The sequence below is a fragment of the Hordeum vulgare genome, chromosome 3H, assembly GCF_904849725.1.
Source record: "Hordeum vulgare subsp. vulgare chromosome 3H, MorexV3_pseudomolecules_assembly, whole genome shotgun sequence".
Taxonomy (NCBI): Eukaryota; Viridiplantae; Streptophyta; class Magnoliopsida; order Poales; family Poaceae; genus Hordeum; species Hordeum vulgare.
In genome coordinates, this window is record NC_058520.1 from 472,992,447 (window position 1) to 473,016,035 (window position 23,589).

Below are 23,589 nucleotides of genomic sequence, written 5' to 3' on the forward strand. Positions count from 1 at the left end.
CACACCATGATCATCCATCAACGTGTTGCCATCGGGGTTGTCGTGCTACTTATGCTATTACTACTAAAGCTACATCCTAGCAAAATAGTAAACGCATCTGCAAGCACATATGTTAGTATAAAGACAACCCTATGGCTCCTGCCGGTTGCCGTACCATCGACGTGCAAGTCGATATTTCTATTACAACATGATCATCTCATACATCCAATATATCACATCACATCGTTGGCCATATCACATCACAATCATACCCTGCAAAAACAAGTTAGACGTCCTCTAATTTTGTTGTTGCATGTTTTACGTGGTGACCAAGGGTATCTAGTAGGATCGCATCTTACTTACGCAAACACCACAACGGAGATATATGAGTTGCTATTTAACCTCATCCAAGGACCTCCTCGGTCAAATCCGATTCAACTAAAGTTGGAGAAACCGTCACTTGTCAGTCATCTTTGAGCAAAGGGGGTTACTCGTAACGATGAAACCAGTCTCTCGTAAGCGTACGAGTAATGTCGGTCCAAGCCGCTTCAATCCAACAATACCGCGGAATCAAGAAAAGACTAAGGAGGGCAGCAAAACGCACATCACCGCCCACAAAACCTTTTGTGTTCTACTCGAGAAGACATCTACGCATGAACCTAGCTCTGATACCACTGTTGGGGAACGTCGCATGGGAAACAAAAAATTTCCTACGCGCACGAAGACCTATCATGGTGATGTCCATCTACGAGAGGGGATGAGTGATCTACGTACCCTTGTAGATCGTACAGCAGAAGCGTTAGAGAACACGGTTGATGTAGTGGAACGTCCTCACGTCCCTCAATCCGCCCCGCGAACAATCCCGCGATCAGTCCCACGATCTAGTACCGAACGGACGGCACCTCCGCGTTCAGCACACGTACAGCTCGACGATGATCTCGGCCTTCTTGATCCAGCAAGAGAGACGGAGAGGTAGAAGAGTTCTCCGGCAGCGTGACGGCGCTCCGGAGGTTGGTGATGTGGTCGGGCAGCCGTGAGAAAGTCGTCTCAAATCTGCCCTAAAAGCCCCATATATATAGGAGGAGGGAGGGGGACCTTGCCTTGGGGTCCAAGGGACTCCCAAGGGGTCGGCCGAGCCAAGGGGGGGAGGACTCCCCCCCCCCAAACCGAGTTGGACTTGGTTTGGTGGGAGGAGTTCCCCTCCCTTCCCACTTCTTCCCTCTCTTTTTTCTTTTCCTTTGGTTTCTTTCTCTTGGCGCATAGGCCCCCTTGGGGCTGTCCCACCAGCCCACTAAGGGCTGGTGTGTCTCCCCAAAGCCTATGGGCTTCCCCGGGGTGGGTTGCCCCCCCCCCCCCCCCCGTGAACTCCCGGAACCCATTCGTCATTCCCGGTACATTCCCGGTAACTCCGAAAACCTTCCGGTAATCAAATGAGGTCATCCTATATATCAATCTTCGTTTCCGGACTATTCCGGAAACCCTCGTGACGTCCGTGATCTCATCCGGGACTCCGAACAACATTCGGTAACCAACTATATAACTCAAATACGCATAAAACAACGTCGAACCTTAAGTGTGCAGACCCTGCGGGTTCGAGAACTATGTAGACATGACCCGAGAGACTCCTCGGTCAATATCCAATAGCGGGACCTGGATGCCCATATTGGATCCTACATATTCTACGAAGATCTTATCGTTTGAACCTCAGTGCCAAGGATTCGTATAATCCCGTATGTCATTCCCTTTGTCCTTCGGTATGTTACTTGCCCGAGATTCGATCGTCAGTATCCGCATACCTATTTCAAACTCGTTTACCGGCAAGTCTCTTTACTCGTTCCGTAATACAAGATCCCGCAACTTACACTAAGTTACATTGCTTGCAAGGCTTGTGTGTGATGTTGTATTACCGAGTGGGCCCCGAGATACCTCTCCGTCACACGGAGTGACAAATCCCAGTCTTGATCCATACTAACTCAACTAACACCTTCGGAGATACCTGTAGAGCATCTTTATAGTCACCCAGTTACGTTGCGACGTTTGATACACACAAAGTATTCCTCCGGTGTCAGTGAGTTATATGATCTCATGGTCATAGGAATAAATACTTGACACGCAGAAAACAGTAGCAACAAAATGACACGATCAACATGCTACGTCTATTAGTTTGGGTCTAGTCCATCACGTGATTCTCCTAATGACGTGATCCAGTTATCAAGCAACAACACCTTGTTCATAATCAGAAGACACTGACTATCATCGATCAACTGGCTAGCCAACTAGAGGCATGCTAGGGACGGTGTTTTGTCTATGTATCCACACATGTAAATGAGTCTTCATTCAATACAATTATAGCATGGATAATAAACTATTATCTTGATACAGGAATTATAATAATAACTATACATTTATTATTGCCTCTAGGGCATAATTCCAACAAACCGTATCCCCTAAATCCCGCGCGTAATCCACTCCCATTAACGCCCCACAACCGCCAGTGTCTGCCCCCTCCCCTGTTTCCCCACCTCGCCATTGCCGACTCCAGCGCCATTCCGTCCACCGCCACCAACCAAGACGTTGACCCCCGTTGCCCCCACCGGCCACGAACGTCACCCTCACCTTCCACCGGACCGTCCGCCGGAGCGACCTCGCAAGCACAACCTCGCGCCCGTGCTCTGCCCCCTCCTCTGTTTGCCACCCCACCTTCGTCGCATGCAGCGGCATCTCCTCCACCGCCACCAGCCACCGTCGTTGCCCCTACAGCCCACCGACCCTGCTGCCCCCACCGGACATCGACCCGACCCTCACAGTCCACCGAAGCCTACTGTCACATCCAGCCCACCCCCCGTGCTCGACCCGCCACGAACCACCAGCTCGCCCCACATCAGATCTAACACCCCGCCGGCGGCGAGCGGATCAGTCATCCCATCCGCAACATCGCCAAGGCGTACATCCCGTCGATTTGATTCTGTCGCATTACATCAGCCGCCACTTGCTGGAGCTCCCCATCCCAGTTCGTAGGTAAACTGTATTGTTGTGTGTTGTCCCAGATTTGGGATTTTTTTCTCATATTTTCCAATGAAATCTGATGTCTAATTCATCCAGTAGACTAAATATTTCATATGTTCATTAGTGGACTAGCATTTGTTTTTGAATATTTTCATATGTGGCACCCGTGCTTCCTATCTATGCAAATGTTCTCAAATACATCCCAATAAGCTTCCTGTGTCACATGTAGACGAACACTTGGCGGCAAATTTGTTATCTATTCCCTTTTTAAAAATTCCTTGCTTCCATTATAGAGAAAAATTGAACCATGTTGCATCTTAAAATGCATCAAACATAGATGCTTCTGCACTGGCCACTTTCTGATTCGATCGTATTAAAAACTGCTTCCAAAACAATGCCACCACGGAAAACATCCACTCAATGGAAGCAACTTACTAATGCCTGTGTCATGCGCCGTATTCATCGTGTTCCCATTTTTTGTGCTCCTGACCATAAACAATGCATTTAGTTTTTTGTACTGCATTTTGCTGTCGTGCCTAATACAGCATACAAATATGCTAACCCATCACATCACTCTTTTTCTCAGGTGACAATCAACAATGACTAAAAAAGATAAAGAGTCGCTCATGCTCCAGAGTCGATATGCGGCTGGCCGGTTACATGATATCGTGTTAGGTCTCGCCCCAGCAAGGAAAAACCTCATTCGTACCAAAAAAAATGGGGCAATCTCCTGGATGTTAGCAAATTCTCAGCCCCCGAGGGACTCCTTGAATGGTTCATTGACAGGATTGACCCGAAGCTTGGTGAATTTCGGAACCCATGAAACAATACCAGCATTCTATTCACTCCAGAAATGGTTGAAAAGGTCCTCGGACTTCCTCATGGGACTAGGCCTGTTGTTGTCATAAGCAAGCATGAAGAATCCCCTCACCGAGAATTCTACAAGACAGATTATGATCATGGTAGACGGGCGCCCATTCACTATGTTGCAACTATTCTAGAAAAAGAAGCTGATCTAGATGACGAGACCTTTTTAGGACCTTCTTCCTAGTAGCATTGGCTACTCATTTGACACCAGGAACTGGAAACATGGTGCCTTTGGAGTATTTAGGCAGCCTTGAAGTTGCATCCGAGGTTTTCGAGTACGCATGGGGAGATCAAATTCTCAAAGATGTCATGACTGAGATCGATACATTCCAAAAGAAGAAGAAGAAGAAAGCAATATTAGATGGAGCTTTCAAAAAAAATTGGGTTGGCAGCTGCCTACCCTTGGTTGCGGTATACACATAGCCTACGCACTTTTTATACCTCATCTTTTATGTAGTTATTATTTATTTTATTCACATTTTTTGATCCTACCTTTTTATTTTCAGATTATATACATGGACCATCTAGACTTTCCTGAATCATCTATTTCGACGCATCACATAAATTACTCACTCCCTAGAGCATCCCACGTAACAGATGATGACTTCAAATTTGTCATGCTACATGATAAAAGCAGATTGACCCTCAACGCACATATTTATGGTGTGCGACCGGTAAGGCCATACAAAATTTCTTGCCTTATATTCCAATGCGATACTAATTCATTAAGATAGATGCCAATCTTTTCCAATATGACGCTCCCCGTTTCTGCATGTACATCTCCATATAAGAATTTGTAATCTTCAAGTGTGCTAAAATGCTGCATTTTTTTGTAGTTCCGTGCACCCGAAAGCACACCATATGTCATCCAACGGTCAAACTACGATGACCAACCTGCTACACAACCATATATACAACAAACAGAAAACAATTGTACCAACCATCCACCACAGGTACCCACTGCTATTGTGCTTATTTCTAACAGAGCTTTTATGTACAGCTTTTACTCATCTGGTATTCTAAATTTTTATATAGACTGAAGAAAATCAGGACATGCATCACGAGGCCCCTAAATTTCCTATCAAGCATCCGGAGGTACAACGATATCAAATTAGTTTCTGAAAACCTACTAGTTCTATACTCCAATGCATGTTTCTACCATCTTTTCTGAAGGTTTCCATTGTGTAACTTACATGCTTCCCTCTAACTTGAAGAAACATAAACATGACAAAAAAAAATCTATACATCAAACCCATGCTTCCACCATAATAAAAAAATGTCTTCATGTTGTAATATACATGCTTCCAGAGTAAATGTCTTCATGCTGTCATATACTTGCTTCCAGAGTAAATTCTATACATCAAACCCATGCTTCCACTATAATAAAATAATGTCTTCATGATGTAATATGCATGCTTCCAGAGTACCAACTTCCAGAGTAGATGTCTTCATGTTGTAATATACTTGCTTCCAGAGTAAATTCTATACATCAAACCCATGCTTCCACCATAATAAAAAATGTATTCATGTTGTCATATAAATGCTTCCAGAGTAAATTTCTTCATGATGTACTACACATTCTTCCAGAGTAATTTCTATACATCAAACCCATGCTTCCACCTTAATAAAAAATGTCTTCCTGCTGTACTATAAATGCTTCCAGAATTATTTTACATGCACAATCATGTTCTCAAATCATTCACCATTTCACATGCTCCATGCTTTCGTGCAGGAACTACCGGCCTTCTTACTACAAATTATTGAAAGACACAAATCAAAATGGGCACAGGATATATCAAAAGCTACATCGAGACTTTCTAAACTGCACGCCAAGCGCATGGAAGAGTTTGCACAAGATGTTTTAGCGGCCACAAAAGATAATGCTCCAGATCCAACAAATTATTCTTCACCTCATTGGGTACTCCTGGACACACATACCGAACAACCACAGCCACCTGGTCCAAAAGAAACTCCCGACACCAGGTTTTGGAAGGAAGCAACTGCATATGCCGATGAGGTGGAGAAAAGTGTTACAAAAAAATCTCAGAATAACCAGGATGTAGCTTCAACATCCGCTCCTGGTGTGAACCAAGTTTGCACCGAACCACGTCCCTCATCACATCAAGACCAACCTGCTAACGCTGTTACAACGCCTCCTGTCACGAAGCATTCCACCAGCGATGAAGAAACATTGCGGAGGGTCCTTGATTCTTACGAAGATCCGAGTTTCAGTCTTCTACCCCCCGGTCAGACTTGGACCCAAGCTTTCGCCGAACCACCTCCATCAACACATGAAGGTGAAATTGTGGACGCTTCTACAGCTGTAGTGCAAACCACAGCTGCAGGTACGTGCATCACATACCATATTACAATCTCATTTCGGTTTCACTTTTTTTTTCAATAAAATCACTTCCACGTATATCTGCTCGTGCAGGACCTACAACCATGGCAACAGTGGAAGCAAACCTGGCACACATTAGTCATGAATCATCCCCAATACATGCACCAACACCAACATCCCCCACACAACTCACACAGGTGCACCTTCTTACACTTTCTCAAAAATGCATCCGCTAACCCCTTTCGGAGCTTCCATTTAAACGCGAAGACACGTGTCCAACACTTTACATGCGTCTACTTAGGATAACACATCCGAAGGACCAAACATGAGCCATAATGTCAATGAGGTACGGTTCCACCCTTTTCCAACTCACTCACACTCCTACTACAAAATTCAGTCTACACCATTAACGATAAAATATTTGTACAACCTATCATCCATCCAGGGGGGTCAACCCACCACCGGAGATGTCCTTCACACCATTGGCACACAAACTCAGGAGAAGAAGAACAGGAAGAAGAGAGCTTGTCTTCGGAAAACTGAGGACACAAGGCTGAAGAAAATCAAGGTTACAAGCTCTTCGATAGAACTATACAACAAGTACATCACCGCCAGATGTTTAAGGCCTCCCAAAAAAACTGATAAAACGTTACATCTCACAACTTTAACATTCTATCACATTCCTGCACTCGCACCTTTTATTAAGTTTATGATTCACCTGCAAGCAACTCATGCTTCCTTGGTTGACTAGTAATGTGTTTATACTTACATGAAATGCTTCATCTGATTACGTTTGTTCGCAATCACCCTTGTATTAGGCCACCTTTCATCGATTACGGTGGGTACCATATATCATATGAACACTTCCGTGACGCACTCAAGCCACGCGGATGGGTTGACACCCATACAATGGAGCTCCACATTCGCCAGTTCAACCTTCAACAAACAATGGAAGCATGCAGCTCTGCCCTTCCTACCAAATACGCCTTCTCACAGTCCTTGACGGTAACAACCTTCGCAACACATCTCTTCGGTTTTCCATCTTCACTTATTTTAAAATTCTTTACATTGTATTTCATAACTTTCATCAGGCAAAACTAAGCGTGCCCAAGGATAAATTCGTTGCAACCAACTGCCTTCGTGAATTCAACAATGCCTACCAAGATGGCTCGCTCAAGTCAAAGGATATGGTACACTTCTCATGCCATAAAACACTGTGCTCATCACTTTATATCAATTTTTCCAAACTTCCAATTTGCAACGTATCATGTACTGATGCACAAGACATCGTTTAAATTTACAATCTATGACCACCTGGAAACAAATTCATACCCTTCATACCCATAATATTTTGCAGCTTTACTTCGCCATTCCCCACAAACAACATTGGATACTATGTTGCATCAACCTTCTTTACAAACAGATCAACATATTCGATTCAAACAAGAAGCTGAAAAATGATGAAGTGTACGAGTTGTCAAACAATCTGGTGAGCACTCTCCTAAACTAACAGTAACTAATTATTGTGTGATGTTTTTCTGGTGATGCGTTGATTACATTTTGCATCCCTTTATTTTTAGGTTACCAACTTTACGACACTGGCCGCGCATGCCAAAGCATTCACAAAGTTGGATTTCATGAAGTTCACGTGCTTCAACCCCCCTGATTTCCCCCAACAGAAAACGCAGTAAGTTTATACAATCTTTTTTCACCTCAAGTCGGTGATGAAGAAAATTCACACTACGTATGATGCTCTCTTCTATATTTTTGCCAGCTACGATTGTGGAATATTCACAATGCTCTTCATGAAGCAATGGGATGGGAAGAACATGGCCAACTTTTCCAAGGTATTACCCTCCTAAACCAAACAGCTACGCCTGTGTTAATTCAATGCTTCTATCATCACTGTTATAAGTTTCCATCAATCATATTGGTTTTTGGCATGCAACCAATTCTGGAATTTTTTCAGTGCACCCATCTACAAATGTGCATTCTTCATTGTTCTAACCAATCACCCGACTTCTACCGCAGGATACATACGACCATCGGGCGATTATCATCGAACTAATCATAACTTCGCAGCTCAACAACCAAGATCCAACCTGGGTACTGAAGACCAACTGAGGAACCGTCTTAGTCGCGATCAAACAAATAATATTCCTCGTAGAGAATCACGCCGACAAGCATTCAACAGAATAAACGATCGCGCTTGTGCAAACTATGTGCTTCCAAGTTTCTTTTTACTTCCAGCTAGTTGTTTTATTACACAATTCAACTTCGTTACCAACTGGTGCTCATATTTTTGTGTCCTTTATCTGGTACTATTTTGTACTCAATCATGAGTTTTCAAGCTGGAAGTAATAGAGCATTGTTTTTTCGCTTCATGATGTTGTTTGTCGTCTACGTACTACCAACATTGAAAACAAAGTGTTCGTTACTTTTCACTACGCACGAATAATACACTGTTTGTTTCCACTACAATCTGTGCTTGCTTCTTGCAAACATTACTCACCTGAAACAGACATTCTTGCATGAATTACCAGAACAATCTTCACAAAATTTGTGAAGCGGAATGCTACATATTACTTTGCATTGTCAAACAAAAATTCACATTGATCATAGTTTCCACCAAAACAAAACCTTGATTTATCCTCAATCAAAATCCCAGTACATAAACATGACTACGCTTGCTTCTTCCAAACTTCACTCACCCGAAACATATATATTTACATGAATTCTGCAGCCACCCTACATGAAGTCTGCTTCATGAAATCGGTGTGCTTCCAGCGTGTCGTTAACATACTTTCACAACTTCAAATATCAGATCTATATTCACAAAAATTGTGAAGCAGAAGTCTACATATTATTTTGCATTGCCAAAGTAAATTCAAGTTCATCATAGTTTCCACCAAACAAAACTTAGACTTAACCACAATCAAATCCTTATCGCTTACAACCCATAAATGTCTAAATTATTTTACTCAATCTCAGCAACTTATTACACCACATCACAGTACGCGGTAACCTTCGGAAAAAAATTATTTACAGTGTCAACTCCGTCTCTTGCCTAAGTTTTTCAGCTTCAACCTTCTGTCTCTGTCTCTCAAGCGCGAGATACGGGCAATTCCTCTTGTCGTGCCAATCCCCCTTACAATAAGAACACACACCCTTCTTCTTTGCTTTTTGTTGTGCCTTCTCCTGCCTCAGCTCCACCAGTGGTTTCCTCCTTTTCTCTTTATCTTTTGGTCTACATTTTTTGGCTGATTTTGGCGGATTCTTCACATTTCTGCTTCCTACTACTTCAACATCAACACGTGCTGGTGGGTCTGGGTCTGGCAAACCACCTGACAACCTCCACTTCCAGACCAGCTTGCTTAGCTCGACCACTCCACCAGCAACAATCTTGTACGTCTCCGGACCAAAACATGCATCCGAAGCAAGTGTACACATCTGGCTGCACAGGTCATTGTACCTGAGAGTATTTGTTTCCGGAACCTCTGAACCAACATTTCTGCTTCTTGCAGGTCTAATTGTTGCTTCCTCGGACCATCTATACATCATGTATTGCTCAGGTATTTCTTGCACATTAGTATGCACCATTACCTTTAGAATGTGATGACACAAGATCCCATTCATGTGGAATCTGTTGCATGAGCACTCATACGACCTGTCAACTGGGTCGATAACAACCACACGTATTTTACTTGAATCAGAATCGCAACGTTGTAGCTCAAACTTAAACCGATTACCTTCAACCGGATTAATCATCAATGTCGTTGTCTCCTCCATCATTTCCTTAAACTTTCCAAAGGCAGTCCTGGTATAAAACTTTGATGCTTGCTCCTCTATCTTGTACCTAGCGGAAAAAAATACATCCGTTCTCAACAGGAATACATAAGCATGATAACAACATATAAGAAGCAAACTTTTCCTCCACATGTTGCAGATTATATCAACATTTTTTCCACATTTAGTATAATTGTACGTTTCATACCTTGACCACAACGGAGCAACTGTAGCCTCGCCAAGGAAACCAGCATTGTCCTCCCGGTCAAGCCTAGTTTCCTGTATGTACTCGTACTGCTTCACAAACTGCCACACCGAGTCATGAGGGTGCACAAGCTTCTTGAAAAACGAGTTCAAGCCTTCTGACCTGCCAGTCGTGCATGTGAAGGGAAAGAAGTTTCTTTTGAAGTACGCCGGTGCCCAGGTGTGCCTGCACTCCCACATGTTACTCAGATGTGGGTGCTCACCAAGCTCATGCTTCAGCACCATCCGCTGCCATGCTTCCTCAAATTCTACTGCACTGTCGGTCCCATTCACACAGTAATAGAATTCTTCCTCAAAATTTGCTCTTGTCCTGAACAACATACCCAGTTTTTCCTTCGCTATCTTCAGCACGTGCCACTTACAACATCTGTGTACTATTCCAGGAAAAACCATGCTAATAGCTTTTGACATGGCTTGGTCTTGATCTATCATTATACACCCTGGGGGGGGTCATGCCCCATTGCATCCATCCACTTCTCAAAAACCCACTTGAATGTCTCAATTTTTTCATCTGGAATCAACGCACATCCAAACATTATGGTTTGCATGTGGTTGTTTATTCCAACGATCAGTGCAAACGGCATATCATACCTGTTCGTACAAAACGTAGTGTCAAAGAACACACAATCTTTGAATTTTTTGTATGCCTCCCGGGTCCTTCCATCAACCCAGAATAGTGCCCTCACTGCTTTATTCTCATCTTCAGCTTCGCATAAAAGAAATGTGGACTCTCTGCATGAAGCTTCTCAAAATACTCCATCGTTTTCGCCATATCATTCAAAGACACCTCATTTCTCAACTTAGTTCTAATGTTTGCAACATCTCTGGCAGTGTACGGAAGGTTGCCAAGTTCCCCATGCAAGTCTCCAAGCGTTGCCATGATCAACGTTGTTGGTATGTTCCGATTATGCAATGTCTTCAGAAACATGTAGTCCTCATACGGTACCTTCCTATGAGATCTGTAAAACCTTGTCCATTCCCCCCTACTCATCATTGGGTGTGTATGTTGCTCCTCAAAAACAGTTACTTCCCATTTTCCATCCCTCAACACCACTGCCATCCGTGCTCTGCATCCATGCCTATTCACCCTGTTTCTCTTCCGTTGTGCTACAAGTTTTTTATTGCCAAAATCTGGTTCCTTCCTTGATGCAGTGACATTTTCTTCTACTACTTCATACCACTCAGGATCACACACAACTTGTTTTCCTCCATCTTGGGTGCTTTCCCCTCCTGCATGAACACACTCGAACTCTCTCCTGATTATGTGGTTACACCCCTTCTTCTGAGTCCTCTTAGTGTAACATATCCTAGTGCCAAAACCCAGCTTCTTAGCATAGCTATTATACACCATTTGTGCTGCCTCGATGGTGTCGAAGACGAATCCAACATATGGCGCATCTGGTCGAGTAGTTGTTGCATCCTTAGCAAATGGAATATATGTTCCCCCTTCAATGTCCTCCATGGTTTCATCCTACAATGAAGCATATTTTTTAGCACCATCATTGCAAACATGAAATCGTAGAGCAAAATCATTGGGCAAAATTTGTATATATCTGAACATAGACCATATCTGAATGCATCTGGACATATACGGTGCTAAACATATCACGACATAGTCTGAACATAGCCCATGACATTAAAAACTAAGCTTCCAGCAGCAAATTATAATGTATCCAATGGCAACAAATAGTGCTTCTAACTACGTTCTCTCACATTTATCCTACAGATTCATCAGCAATCCCCCCTGGTGTGTAAAAGACCAAGCAAATGATGCATCATACTACCAGTACACATCAAAACTACAACCAACATAAGAAAAAAGAAAGCTAAATACTGCCAACATGTATCAAGGTGTTCATTTTACCTCGTAATCTCCAATATTCACCACAGGAGGATTCATGTTCGTTTGATTACTCGAAGCAACAGCACCCCAAACGCCTCCTGAACCTGTCGTACTACCCGATCCATGCCGCCAAAATGCATCTGAAATCCCTCCATACTCAATATCTCGTCTTAGGTGCGCCATTTTTGCAGCCACTTGTCTCTCGATGGAAGCACTCGCGCCACAAATCTGACTGGAGAAGACACAGGGGAGAGGAACTGTTCTCCCGCTGGAAGAAGCGTGTGTCCAGGGCGTGCGTTCAGGGCCACTTATTACGTACACCCAGCCGCTTAATTACAGGTATTAAAAGCCTCAGGAAGCAGGACATCTAATCTAATCTGAGGGATCCCATCACCCGCATCCAACGGCGCATAGGCAGTCTGATGGATGCTAAACGCCTGTAGACTGATGCCTAGCGCTTGCCAAAATCGATGGGTGGGGGTGAGCGCAGGGCTGGCAGACATCTTTGTTCGATGGTGAAAAAAATTGAGGGAGGTGAGATTGATCGATGGCAGCGAACGAAAACGTACCACCACCTACAGACTAACTCTTTAGAAATAGAGATTGGGTTAGTTAAGAAAGATAGATCCGTGATATTTCATACGTTAGGGAAGTGCTAGTTTGGAAGGAAAGAATGGATAGGAAAATAAATCAATGGGTAAGAAATTAATATATAAGAAAACCAACGGAAGGAGATGGTTAAAGGTGAGACAAAAAATAACCAACAAAAAAACCAATGTATCAAAAAAACTATGTATCGGATTACCACCTTCTCAATTAGGCCTTGTTCGGTTAAACCACCCATGAGGTGGATTGAAGTGGATTGGAGAGGATTTGAAGAAAATTTGACCTAGATGAGATTTAATCTATGTCAATACGTGACAATCCCGCTCATTTGTCATGCAACCGAACAAAGCCTTAAGAGAATAGAGATTCTATCTATAAGTTTTTTTTTTAATAGTGGCTGCGAGGTCCCATTTGCAGACACTAGAGGACTTGGAGCCACAAAACCTTATTATTGGTGAGGCGAATACCCTCCTCATGCTCGGCATCCTACCAAAGCTGCCCCGGTCCCCAGGTCCCCCGGTGCCCCCACACTGTCGCACGCCTCACACCCCGCACACTAGCCGCCGCCGCCCCGGAAAGATGAAAGCCATTGGAAGCGGCGGCGAGTGGTGGTGGAACCTCCCGTCTCTTCGCCGCAACAACGAATCGCGGCGACGCGGTCGCCGCAACCAAGACGCTCGCGGCCGCCGCCGCGGCCCCCCGCGGGAGCCGCTCTCGTCGTCGTCGTCGGACTCCGCCGGCCAAAGCCGTGGCTGGCCCCTCGACTTCCCGTTCCAGCAGGCCGTGACCGCCGCCTGTCTCACCCTCACCGGCGACACGATTGCGCAGGTCCACCGCCGCATCGTCGACCGCCGAAGCCGCGGTCCCGAACCCGACAGCAAGGTCGATCCTCTGTTCTGCATCTCATTTCTCTTTTGGAAGCCCTAACTGGATTGTGATAGAGTTCTCTGAGCATTTTGGCAAGTGAAACATCAAGCAGTTGCTGCCTCGATGCAATTCTACATAGATGTCACATTCAACCTCACTGTATTATCAAACTGTAAAGTCTAAATCTGTACTTGCATAATCCTGCAACCTGCACCACTATGCCACAGTTAGCTAATCTCACAATGCACTGTGATCTTGGATGCTTTGATGAGTGTAAACTACACTTTACGATCGTGCTGAGTTCTAGCACTTGCTGGTGTCCTACTTTCAGGCTATTATACCGGATCTATTGATGAACCATGATTGGCTCCGTGGGCTTCGTATAGCATCTTACGGATTTCTTCTCTACGGTCCTGGCTCATATGCATGGTATCAGTTTCTCGACAGATGTATGCCCCAGCCGACACTTGCGACTCTGTCCGCTAAGGTATGGTATGCACCCTCCCATGTAACCGGATTATTCGGGGATTTCGATCTTAACACATTCTATATTTTTATGTCTGTTGTCGTTCCAGGTCCTACTGAACCAGATTGTTCTTGGTCCATGTGTTATCTCTGTAATTTTTGCCTGGAATAACTTGTGGTTAGGAAAATTGTCGGAATTGCCATCTAAGTATCAGAATGACGCCCTCCCCACTCTTCTCGATGGTACTGTTTCCGCCTGAGCGTATTCTTAACGTTGTGCTTGAACAAAAACAATTCATGTTATGGTATGTCTCTCTTTATTCTGGTATATTGCAGGGTTCAAATTTTGGATCCCAGTATCGATTGTAAACTTTGGGTACAGTTCCTTAACTTCTAACTCTACCTCTAAATATTTAGCTCAGCATTTTTGTAATCCTAGTCTTGGTAGTATTAAGTTTTCTAGTTTAGTCGGTACTCTACTTCATGTAAACAGCCGTTTCTTATGCTAATTTTCAATATGCATACCAGGATGATTCCTTTGCCTGCTCGTGTTGCCTTCATGTCCTCTTGTTCCATCTTTTGGAACTTCTATTTGTCGACCACAATGAACAAATGAGCCTCTAGTTCTCATCTTCAGGTCAGTTCTTGTAGTTCCCATCTTCAGGTTAGTTCTTGCTACAACTCAGAATCTCTGATGATTACTCTATGCGCGGGTACATTTTGACAAAAGAGTCTTATTGTTCAGATCTATTCAACTGCAACAGAGGAGGATCTGAAAGGGCTTCTTTCCTATTATATGTAGTATGGCGGTGGTGCCTTGGGCAATTCCGGCGGTGGTCTCTTGAGTTGGCAGGCATTATTGCAGATGATCCATAAAGTATGTGGATCCGGTCTGGAGAAATTACAGTTTTGTCTAAACATCTATGAGCATGTAGCTCTAGTTTGACAGTGCAAGTGTTGTAATTTGTATCATTTGTTCAGTGACCTTCAGTTATATGACAAAGACATTAGTGCCGGCCTCTGAATACAGTTTTGTAAGTGCAATTCTCCAGGAATATGAATTCTATTTCTGAAAATTAAACTTCAATGTGCGAGTTTCAGCATCTTTAATGCTCCCTCCTTTCCGGTTTATAGGACTCATCTTAAAAATTTCCGATTTTCAATATATTAGACTCATTTTGAGTCTAAATGAGTTAAAATGCTTTGAGTCTCACGCCATATTTAATTTATAAAGATAAGACAAAAAAAGGCTATGCATGCATCTTTTCTGCATGCACCATGCAAGTTCAATCGTATTTGTAAAAAATATTTCATTGACTACTTAAAATTAGTGCCATCCACTCACAATTCAACTTGATTGATGAGATCTCAGATTTGAGCTTATGTAGCATTGTTTCCCTTTTTGCAGTTAATACTTATCTTGACATGGTTCACTAATCATTAACTGTTTCTTAAGCAAAGATACTTCCTCCGTCATAGTTTAGAAGGCATGGTCAAATTTACGTGCATTTTCATAATAAACAAGGTTTAAGGCACATTGCATTTACTCTTAACAGCTAATTAGTACTTCGTTGTACTATTTTTATAGAAAGTGTCTAGAACTCAGCTAGCTGAGACTTTCTATGGTCTCATTCACATAATATTATTGTAGTTTGTATTTATCCTTTTTGTTTCCTTTAGCACATCATTTTATTTTTTGGGCTCGCATGTCATATTTTTAGTTGTTGTTGCTATATGCCTCATCTAACCGGTTCAATAACTACTCATTCGATTCTTGTTGTTGCACGTTGCATCTTTTAAAAAAGAAATCGTCGATAGAGAAAAAAAAGAATAAGCAAAAAAAGTTACATAATGGCTTGTTAGCTTCAACTACTTTGACCACTAAACATTCTTGTACAAAGAAGTAGTGTGTCCTTATTATATGAACTGTGATGTAATAATTTGTTTTTTTCTTAGTAAAAAACAACTTGATTCTAGCTTTTTCATGTAGTTGTTGCACAAATAAGATTTGCAGTTGTGACCCGTCTGTGAAAACTTGTAGTTGCGACCCGGCTATAAATACTTGCAATTACGCCCCGACCATGAGTGCTTGCAATTGCGACTTGACTTTGAATATTTGCAGTTGCGATTAGACTTTGAATACTTGCAATTGCGACCCGACTTTGAATACTTGCAGTTGCGGCCCGACTCCGAATACTTGCAATTGCGACCTGACTTTGAATATTTGCAATTGCGACGCGACTTTGAATACTTGCAGTTGCGACGCGACTTTGAATACTTGCAGTTGCTGCCCGATTTTGAATACTTGCAATTGCGACCCGACTTTGAATACTTACAGTTGCGGCCAGACTTCAAATACATGTAGTTATCATCCGACTTTGAATACTTGCACTTGCGACCCGACTTTAAATATTTACAGTTACAGCCACATTTCAAATCTTGCAGTTGCGACCCGACTTTAAATATTTAGGTCATTAATATAAAAAGGAAAACAAAAAGAAGACACCGAAAACAACGACAGGAATAGGAAAAAAATTGTACACGTATAAATCTGAGTATATTAATGTAATAAGTATAGAGGTGATTGAGACCAAACTATTTCTCACCTAGCTGAGAACTAGCAAAACCGAAAAAGCAAAGCAAAAAATGCCAACATGCTTTGATACACATACAATGACTAACAAACAAAACAGTGTCGCCATTCTAAAAAAAAGGCTGTGTCGCTACGCTAAAAAAACATGGCAGCTTCGCTACCTACCTCTTCTTCGATCACTGCGGGGGACTTGACCGGCCGTGACGGACAGACGATAACAAACAACCGACAACTTCGTTGAGACATGTACGAATCGCTAAGTACTTTTTGAACCAACGATTGTGAATGTGAATGACCATCACCGAGCAACATCGACTTTTATATGCATGTGTAGTGTGAATGTTATTTTTCAGACCATTTCACAACCAATCAAAAATCACCTGGGTTCCAGAGAATTTCCAAGCATGTCTTCTAAACCGTGACGAAGGAAGTACTTGTTTCACAGTATATGCTGACTAGAAACCATTTATTAGTGAAGCCTCTGGTACAGACTCTGTTGGCTTTCAAAAAGAATTACAACGCATATTTGACAGAAAAGAATTTGCTAGGCCATTTCTATCTTTCTTTTACATGACAAACAATATACAGATTAGAGAAAACCTAAAAATTGACACAGCTACAGGCCTACAGCCTACAAGGTACAGAGTGAATAAATTATGGATGCTAAATTAAACGCTTTTAAAGCTACCACTTCTAGTGTCCTTTCATCTTGGGGATTTTGTGGAGATGCATCTTCCACACAGGATAAGCCGCGATATAGCTTGTGACCGTGACCTTCCAGTCCTGACCCTAAACGATGAGAGCTGTGGAAAAATGATTGGATTAGCATCGACAGAAACATATATGATAAGCATAAGAACAAAAACTGCAATTTAAGCAGGGTTCAAAAACTCTGCCGCCAATTTTTCACGCACACTACCAGTGCGCAAACAACATAGCTGTGCTGTGTTCAAATACCATATCACTATTAGACAAGGGGTCTACACTACAAGTTGCTAATTCACTTGAAAATCTACAGCCATTCCAAACATATTCAAAATCCCTCAAGAATGTATCAGGAAAAATGAACCTAACAAGATAGTTCCTCTTTTTGGCACTGCATGGATGTTACCATTTCCTTTTTCAAATTTGTTTGGTTTCCTCACAGAAATTAGTATACTCATCTCGAGAAAAGACCTATATTAAGGTACGACCAAATGAGAGCAGCAGATCCAGCTAGGCAGTGTCAGCTCAAAAGGGGCCCAGCGCCCCAGACTACATTATTCAAGCTATACAATCATGGCTTGTTTGTGTAGTTCCACAATTGCAAGCAACTCCTCACCAATTTCAAGCTATACAATCAGTATAAGTTATCAAGTGCGCAACAATACCAACTGGCACTTATTTTAGTACCACACACTATTTCCAACATAACTCAGACATGAATATTACCTTCCGTCGAGTCTTTGATGTTCTCCAACAAAGTATATTCCTCGATCTAGGTTCTAATCTCCTGTGCATAAAAATTATCACGATCAAACATCGTTCTCCGAGCAGTACAAACCATAAATCTGTAACTGGCAAAATCAATTCAATCATATGTAGAATATTTGAGTGGTGATTTATGTTGTTGCAAAAATGATATCTTAATGCTCTCATGATACGTGCTGGTATAGAGTATTGATTGCTCACCATGCATGACAGCCGATTAATACCAATTAGTGGAGTGTGATATTACCATTTATACCTTCTCTCAAAAATGTATCTTAAGAACATGCAAAAGCATTGAGCATCTTTGAAAAATACATTTTCTTTTTTTTGTTTTATTTTATTTCACAATACACAGAGTAAAGGTGTAGTGACATGTATTATTTCTTACACACAGATGCTGAAGTATTACTCCTATAATTTATGCTGTTTGAACAGGATGTAAGACGATGTTACTTACAAATTCTCTTGTTCCAGTTTTTCTGCAATAGACATAGCTTTTCGTCTAGACCAGCCTCCTCGTTGAGAACAAACCTCTGCCTTACTGAGAACATGAGCAAGTGAGAGCTTTCGTTTTACTATGCTATTCTGTCGACGCTGTTTATTCCCATTTTTCCCTCCTTGTTTAATCACAGCCTCTTGGTTTGGTGATGACAAAGCCTCTTCCCATACATTATCATTTCTTCTTTCATTTATATTAGGAACAGCATTATCTGTTTCAGGATGCCGGTGCATGTGAGAAGGTCCAACTTCAATGATCTCGCCTTCGGTTAATATATGGGGATCAGATTGCATCCATTTAGTCTTGGTAGAACTAGCTCCCTTGACAACCCTGTCTTTTTTAAGCCTCCTGATGAGGGTTTCACCTCCAGATGAAAGCGGGCTATGTTTACTGAAGGATCTCCTTAATATCATGTCAGAGTCATTCTCCGGGTGAGTAAACATAGATGGATCATGACCTGCTCCCGCATCATTTTTTGATTCATATCTGATTTCAAGTATTATAGCAGAATGAAGAACAGACTCAAACGCCTGCAGAATTTGTCCCCTGAAGTTTTCAGCTTTGGACTTATTTACATGTGAGCTGAATATCAGTTGCACTGTCGGTGCTGTAGGAAGAAAAGAAGCGGATGTTAAAAAACAATCTGGTAGAACAACAAGCTAAACATTAACATATCTGTCCAAGGAGATAGTAATTCAACATAGCACAACTACAAGTTGGAGGCATGGCAGCGCCAAACCATTGACCCCATCATAGTTCATTTCGGCTAATTCATTTCTATACAAAGTGGACAACCAGTTGACTAGGAACTGAATCATTAACTAAATGATGTGATCCAATGGGCTGACACACTTGCATCCCTAACTATAAGCTGGTGAGTTTATCAGCTAAGCTATAGTTTCATTCATAGATTGCTACTTCCAATGTATGCTTTCGGACTTGAAGAAAACTGTGACATTTACTTATAACAAAAAAATTGTATACCTTATTTAGATAAAATGTTATAGTTAGTTACTTCGCCTAGATGCAAGTTAACCATGAATACTGCGACTGCCTTCAGCAAAGTGCCAAGCATTTACTTGAATAACCGATAATGATAATATAAAAGTAATTGGCAAATGTCATGTTGTCTTATTATCAACACAATACTACAGGAGCTTGCCATCTCTGTTTCTGTGAGTACTGAAGCTATATATTTCATCTTCTAGGACAAAAGGAAAAAAAGACTTGTCATTTGAAAATTGAAATGGATGTTAGATTTTGAAGCTTACCAGTGCCTAGGCTGACAGATCCTAGCTTTCCTTCTTTGGCCATCATTTTTCGTAGTGTATCTGACTGAATACTCTCAAGCACCGCTTGCCAGATTATTTCATTGTCAGTTTTGCTATGTTTAGATCGTTCGTTCACTTTGGTAACAGTGGGTGAACCATGGTGATTTGATGTATGTTCAGTGGTTCTCCTTTCCCCGTAAGAAGTGCTTGCCATGTTACCATTATGCTCAATAATCGAGTGCCTTGCTACATCCTTACCAGGAAGGGAACCGGCCAATACACCGTGGTTGAAACTCGTACTTGTTGATGAACTTGGCACCATATACTGCTTATCAGGAGCAAGCTGAAGCAGAGCAGCCGCAAGCCATGTTGCCTTGTCATTGGAGACTCTCAACTGCTTTTCAGCTTCCGATAGTGTTTTCAAGGCCTGGCGCAGTTTCTCCATATCATTTTTTGACACTGAAATTAGTAATACCAGAACACTACATTAAGTGGTTGCAAAATATTAACCGCAAGGCATAGGGAGGAAAAGCATGTCAACCAGACAACCAGATGATTGACCTCATAGTCTTAGCAGAGATAGCCCACATAAGAAAATAGTGTCAGATTGTTTTGAATTATCCATGCTTGAAAAAAAAAAGACGATGCTTACAGGTTGAACGTTTGAAGAACTTTCTTCGTGGTCTTTCTCTTGCAAATATGTAGGAACCAGCCAGGATGTCAGTAATTATCGTGGCAAGTTGAGACATCAGTGCCAAAGGCTCAACTCCGGTTTCTGTAATGTCTCGTAATGTCTTCACTGTGTTCACAGTGTCAGCAGATAGTGCCAAATCAAGCAAATCAACCAGTTTATCATCGGATACCAAACCAACCTGTGACATAAACAAGCAGCTAAGTTGTATTGTTGTCAAAACAAGAATTGCAAGTTTGCAACCAAGGAGCATTAAAATTCTGACAGGGGGTTTAACTCAGTGACTTCCTGAACTGTTTTTTTTTTGTGGGGTTCCTTAACTGTATTTAAACTATGTGATATTTCAAATACCAAATTTATACCAAAGAGACACCATTCAATGCCTGTGCCGATTATTCCAACCATGTGATATTTCAACTATATTTGTCAGCTGAAGTTGCCATACCATGTCTAATTAACTTCTTGACAAAATACAGGTTCAAACAAAAAAAACTAAATTATTAGTTGATGACACCTTCTGTTTGAACCAGAAGGAAACCAGGTATTGAATCTACATCATATAGTTCGTTCTTCAAAACGTAAATGTTGATGGTATGGTCATGCTTGCGAAATAATATTTTCAAGATAAAAAGATTGATGGTATAATGATGCTTGCAAAATATCTTACAAGTTCTTGGACAAGAGACAGAGAAATCCTTTGCCCCAACAAACTCAGCTGGTCAAGAGTCATCTCAGCATCTCTCAATGATCCATCTGAACGGGATGCGATTAACCTCAATGCATCCCTATCTGCATCTAGACTTTCACTGGTGGAAATCCACTGCAATGTGTTGACGATGTCACACTCCTTCAACTTGGGAAAAAAAAACTTCTGACATCTCGACAGGATGATATGAGGAAGGTCGAGGTTGGGACCAACAAGGATAAACACCACATGGCGGGGTGCCCGGTCAATGACTTTGGAGATGATGCTCCATGTGTCTGCTGGCAATGTGTCGCAGTCATCAAATATAAAGACCCTATAGTGTGATGGTGCCGGTGACAGCATGACATTGTCAAGAACATCCACAATGCCGTCCATGTCGATGTTGCCTACAGGTCCAATCTCCATCACGCTCCTGCTTTTACCAACATTGTGCGCGATGCACGAAATGCACGAGTCACAGGGCCGTGGATGCTCGGCGGAGTGGCAGTTGAGCGCCTTGGCGAAGACGCGCGCGCAAGATGTCTTCCCCGTGCCGTGCGGCCCATAGAAGACATATACCAACCCAACCTTCCTCCGTAGGACGGCGTTGGACAGCGCCTGCACCACCAAGCTCTGTCCGACCACGTCCTTGAACGTCCTCGGCGCGAACTTCTGTGTCAGGCTCCGGTGCCGGCTGCGGCTTCGCAGAGAGCCCCGTGTCCCAGAGCGCGCCTCGGACAAGAGGTCAGAGTCCATCTCGCTGCTCCGGTTGGAGAATAGCCCGAGCTCCCCGGAGTAGCTCCCGGTCATGCGTCCAATGCCACTGCGTGCCCCGGAGGTGGCGGCCTCGACGAGCAGAGGCAAAGCGTCAGAGTCGGAGCCGGTGGAGGAAGCCAACCTCTCGGACTTGACCGGGAAAAGAGAGTGTGAACCGCTGCGGTGCGCGCGCGAGGCGGCGGCCGCTGCTTCAGGTTCGGCGGACTTGGGGTCGGAGAGCCCGCACGATAGGCTGCGGCCGGCCAAGTCGAGGATAGACTTGCCGCGGTGGTGGAGGCGCGACCAGTTCCACGGAATGCCGCAGACGTTGCGCGAGTCCTCGCCGTCGCGGAAGAGGTACTTGTTGCCGCAGACGGCCTCCTGGGAGCTGGAGTTGAGGGAGAGCGAGGCGGCGGCGCGATCTGGGGCCTTACCGGCGGCACGGCGGGCGGCCCCTGCCCCGACCCCGCGTTTGAAGCGGCGGCGGGGGCGCCTGGCCGCCTTGGGGTGGGGGTTGTCGGCGAGCTGGTCGAGGAGCGTCTTGAGCGCCCCGTCGGCCTTGGCGCTGCGTCGGGACCTGGCGGGGAGATCGACGCCGCCGCCACCGTCGTCGTCGGTGTACGGGTCGGGGTCGGCCGCCACCTTGGAGGACTCGACGGAGCGGCGCGTGGAGGGGTCCCGGAGCGTCCGCGCCCGCGAGCGCTGGAGCGCGAGGAGGTCGCGCATCAGCGCCGCCGAGGCGGGACTCCGCCTCCGGCCCGAGGAGGACGCGAGGGGGCCGCCGCCGTGCCCGTGCGCGTTGTGGTGGTGGCGCAGGTGGACGCAGTTGGCGAGGTGCGCGTGGCCGCGGAGGTGCCCGCCCCCCGCGGCGCGGTCCGGCGCCGGCATTGCGTCACGCACGTACGTACGAACGAGCGCTGCGGCGCTGGGGTCGAGGCGCGAGGGAACCGCTGACCCCCCCTGCGCTAGGCCATCTGGGTGTTGCGTGGGTGTGTGTGAGGCGACTGTGGCGAGTGATTGTGGCGGTAGTGTATGGTTCGGAGATTTCGCCCTTTCGGTTGGAGGCTGCGGGGGTTTCACGGGAAGGAGAGGGAGGGAGGGGGTGGGTGGGGGTGGGGTGGGGTGTGTGGGCTGGTCTCGTGCCGTGTGTGGGAACTGGCGGTGTTTTCGGGGATCGCGCCCGCGTCGCCGGGGCATATGGATCTCACTCGGCACGGGCACGGGGCGTGGGGAACGGACTGGGGTTGGCCTTTCTCGGCTCGGCCTCGGCGCCTTGGGGCGCGGGCAATGCATCGGCGGCGGTTGCGTCTTCTGGGACTGCGGCAGTACCGAGGCTCGGTTCGCCGAAGCGGTATGGGTGGTTCTCCGTGGCAGTAGCTACAAGCACCGTGCTGTCGCGCTATAGCGTAGCTATCGCACTAGCAGTGACTTAGAAAGCACGCGACGTGTTGTGCGTTTCGAGCAGTCGTGCATACTACTTTAATTTTCAAATTTTCTACTGCTGCAACGACGGCCTTCGTGGACCGCCGGATGGGCCAAGGGCTCCAGCTGCGAAGCTCCGACGTGGACTAGGGCCACCGCCAGGACAGTAATCATCGGG

At 44.3% G+C, this 23,589-nt stretch overlaps 2 protein-coding genes across 3 annotated transcripts; one reads left to right on the forward strand and one right to left on the reverse strand.

The window, feature by feature from the left end:
* The first annotated feature begins 13,175 nt into the window (after positions 1-13,175).
* Positions 13,176-15,100, forward strand: LOC123444342 (protein Mpv17). Of its 2 annotated transcripts, none has more exons than XM_045121029.1 (6): positions 13,176-13,574; positions 13,891-14,046; positions 14,135-14,267; positions 14,361-14,400; positions 14,553-14,661; positions 14,770-15,100. In XM_045121029.1, the coding sequence occupies exons 1-5, from the start codon at positions 13,272-13,274 to the stop codon at positions 14,638-14,640; spliced, it is 720 nt and encodes a 239-aa protein (XP_044976964.1). In that variant the 5' UTR covers positions 13,176-13,271; the 3' UTR covers positions 14,641-14,661; positions 14,770-15,100. The 2 variants fall into 2 exon arrangements, with proteins under 2 accessions (XP_044976964.1, XP_044976963.1); XM_045121028.1 differs by having other exon boundaries at positions 13,177-13,574; positions 14,553-14,688.
* A 1,966-nt stretch (positions 15,101-17,066) lies between these two features.
* LOC123444341 (protein STICHEL-like 4) lies at positions 17,067-22,892 on the reverse strand. The gene is made up of 6 exons (XM_045121027.1): positions 21,216-22,892; positions 20,510-20,729; positions 19,858-20,316; positions 18,545-19,193; positions 18,049-18,109; positions 17,067-17,420 (listed from the first exon to the last, which is right to left on the reverse strand). The coding sequence occupies exons 1-6, from the start codon at positions 22,875-22,877 to the stop codon at positions 17,322-17,324; spliced, it is 3,150 nt and encodes a 1,049-aa protein (XP_044976962.1). The 5' UTR covers positions 22,878-22,892; the 3' UTR covers positions 17,067-17,321.
* Positions 22,893-23,589: the final 697 nt, after the last annotated feature.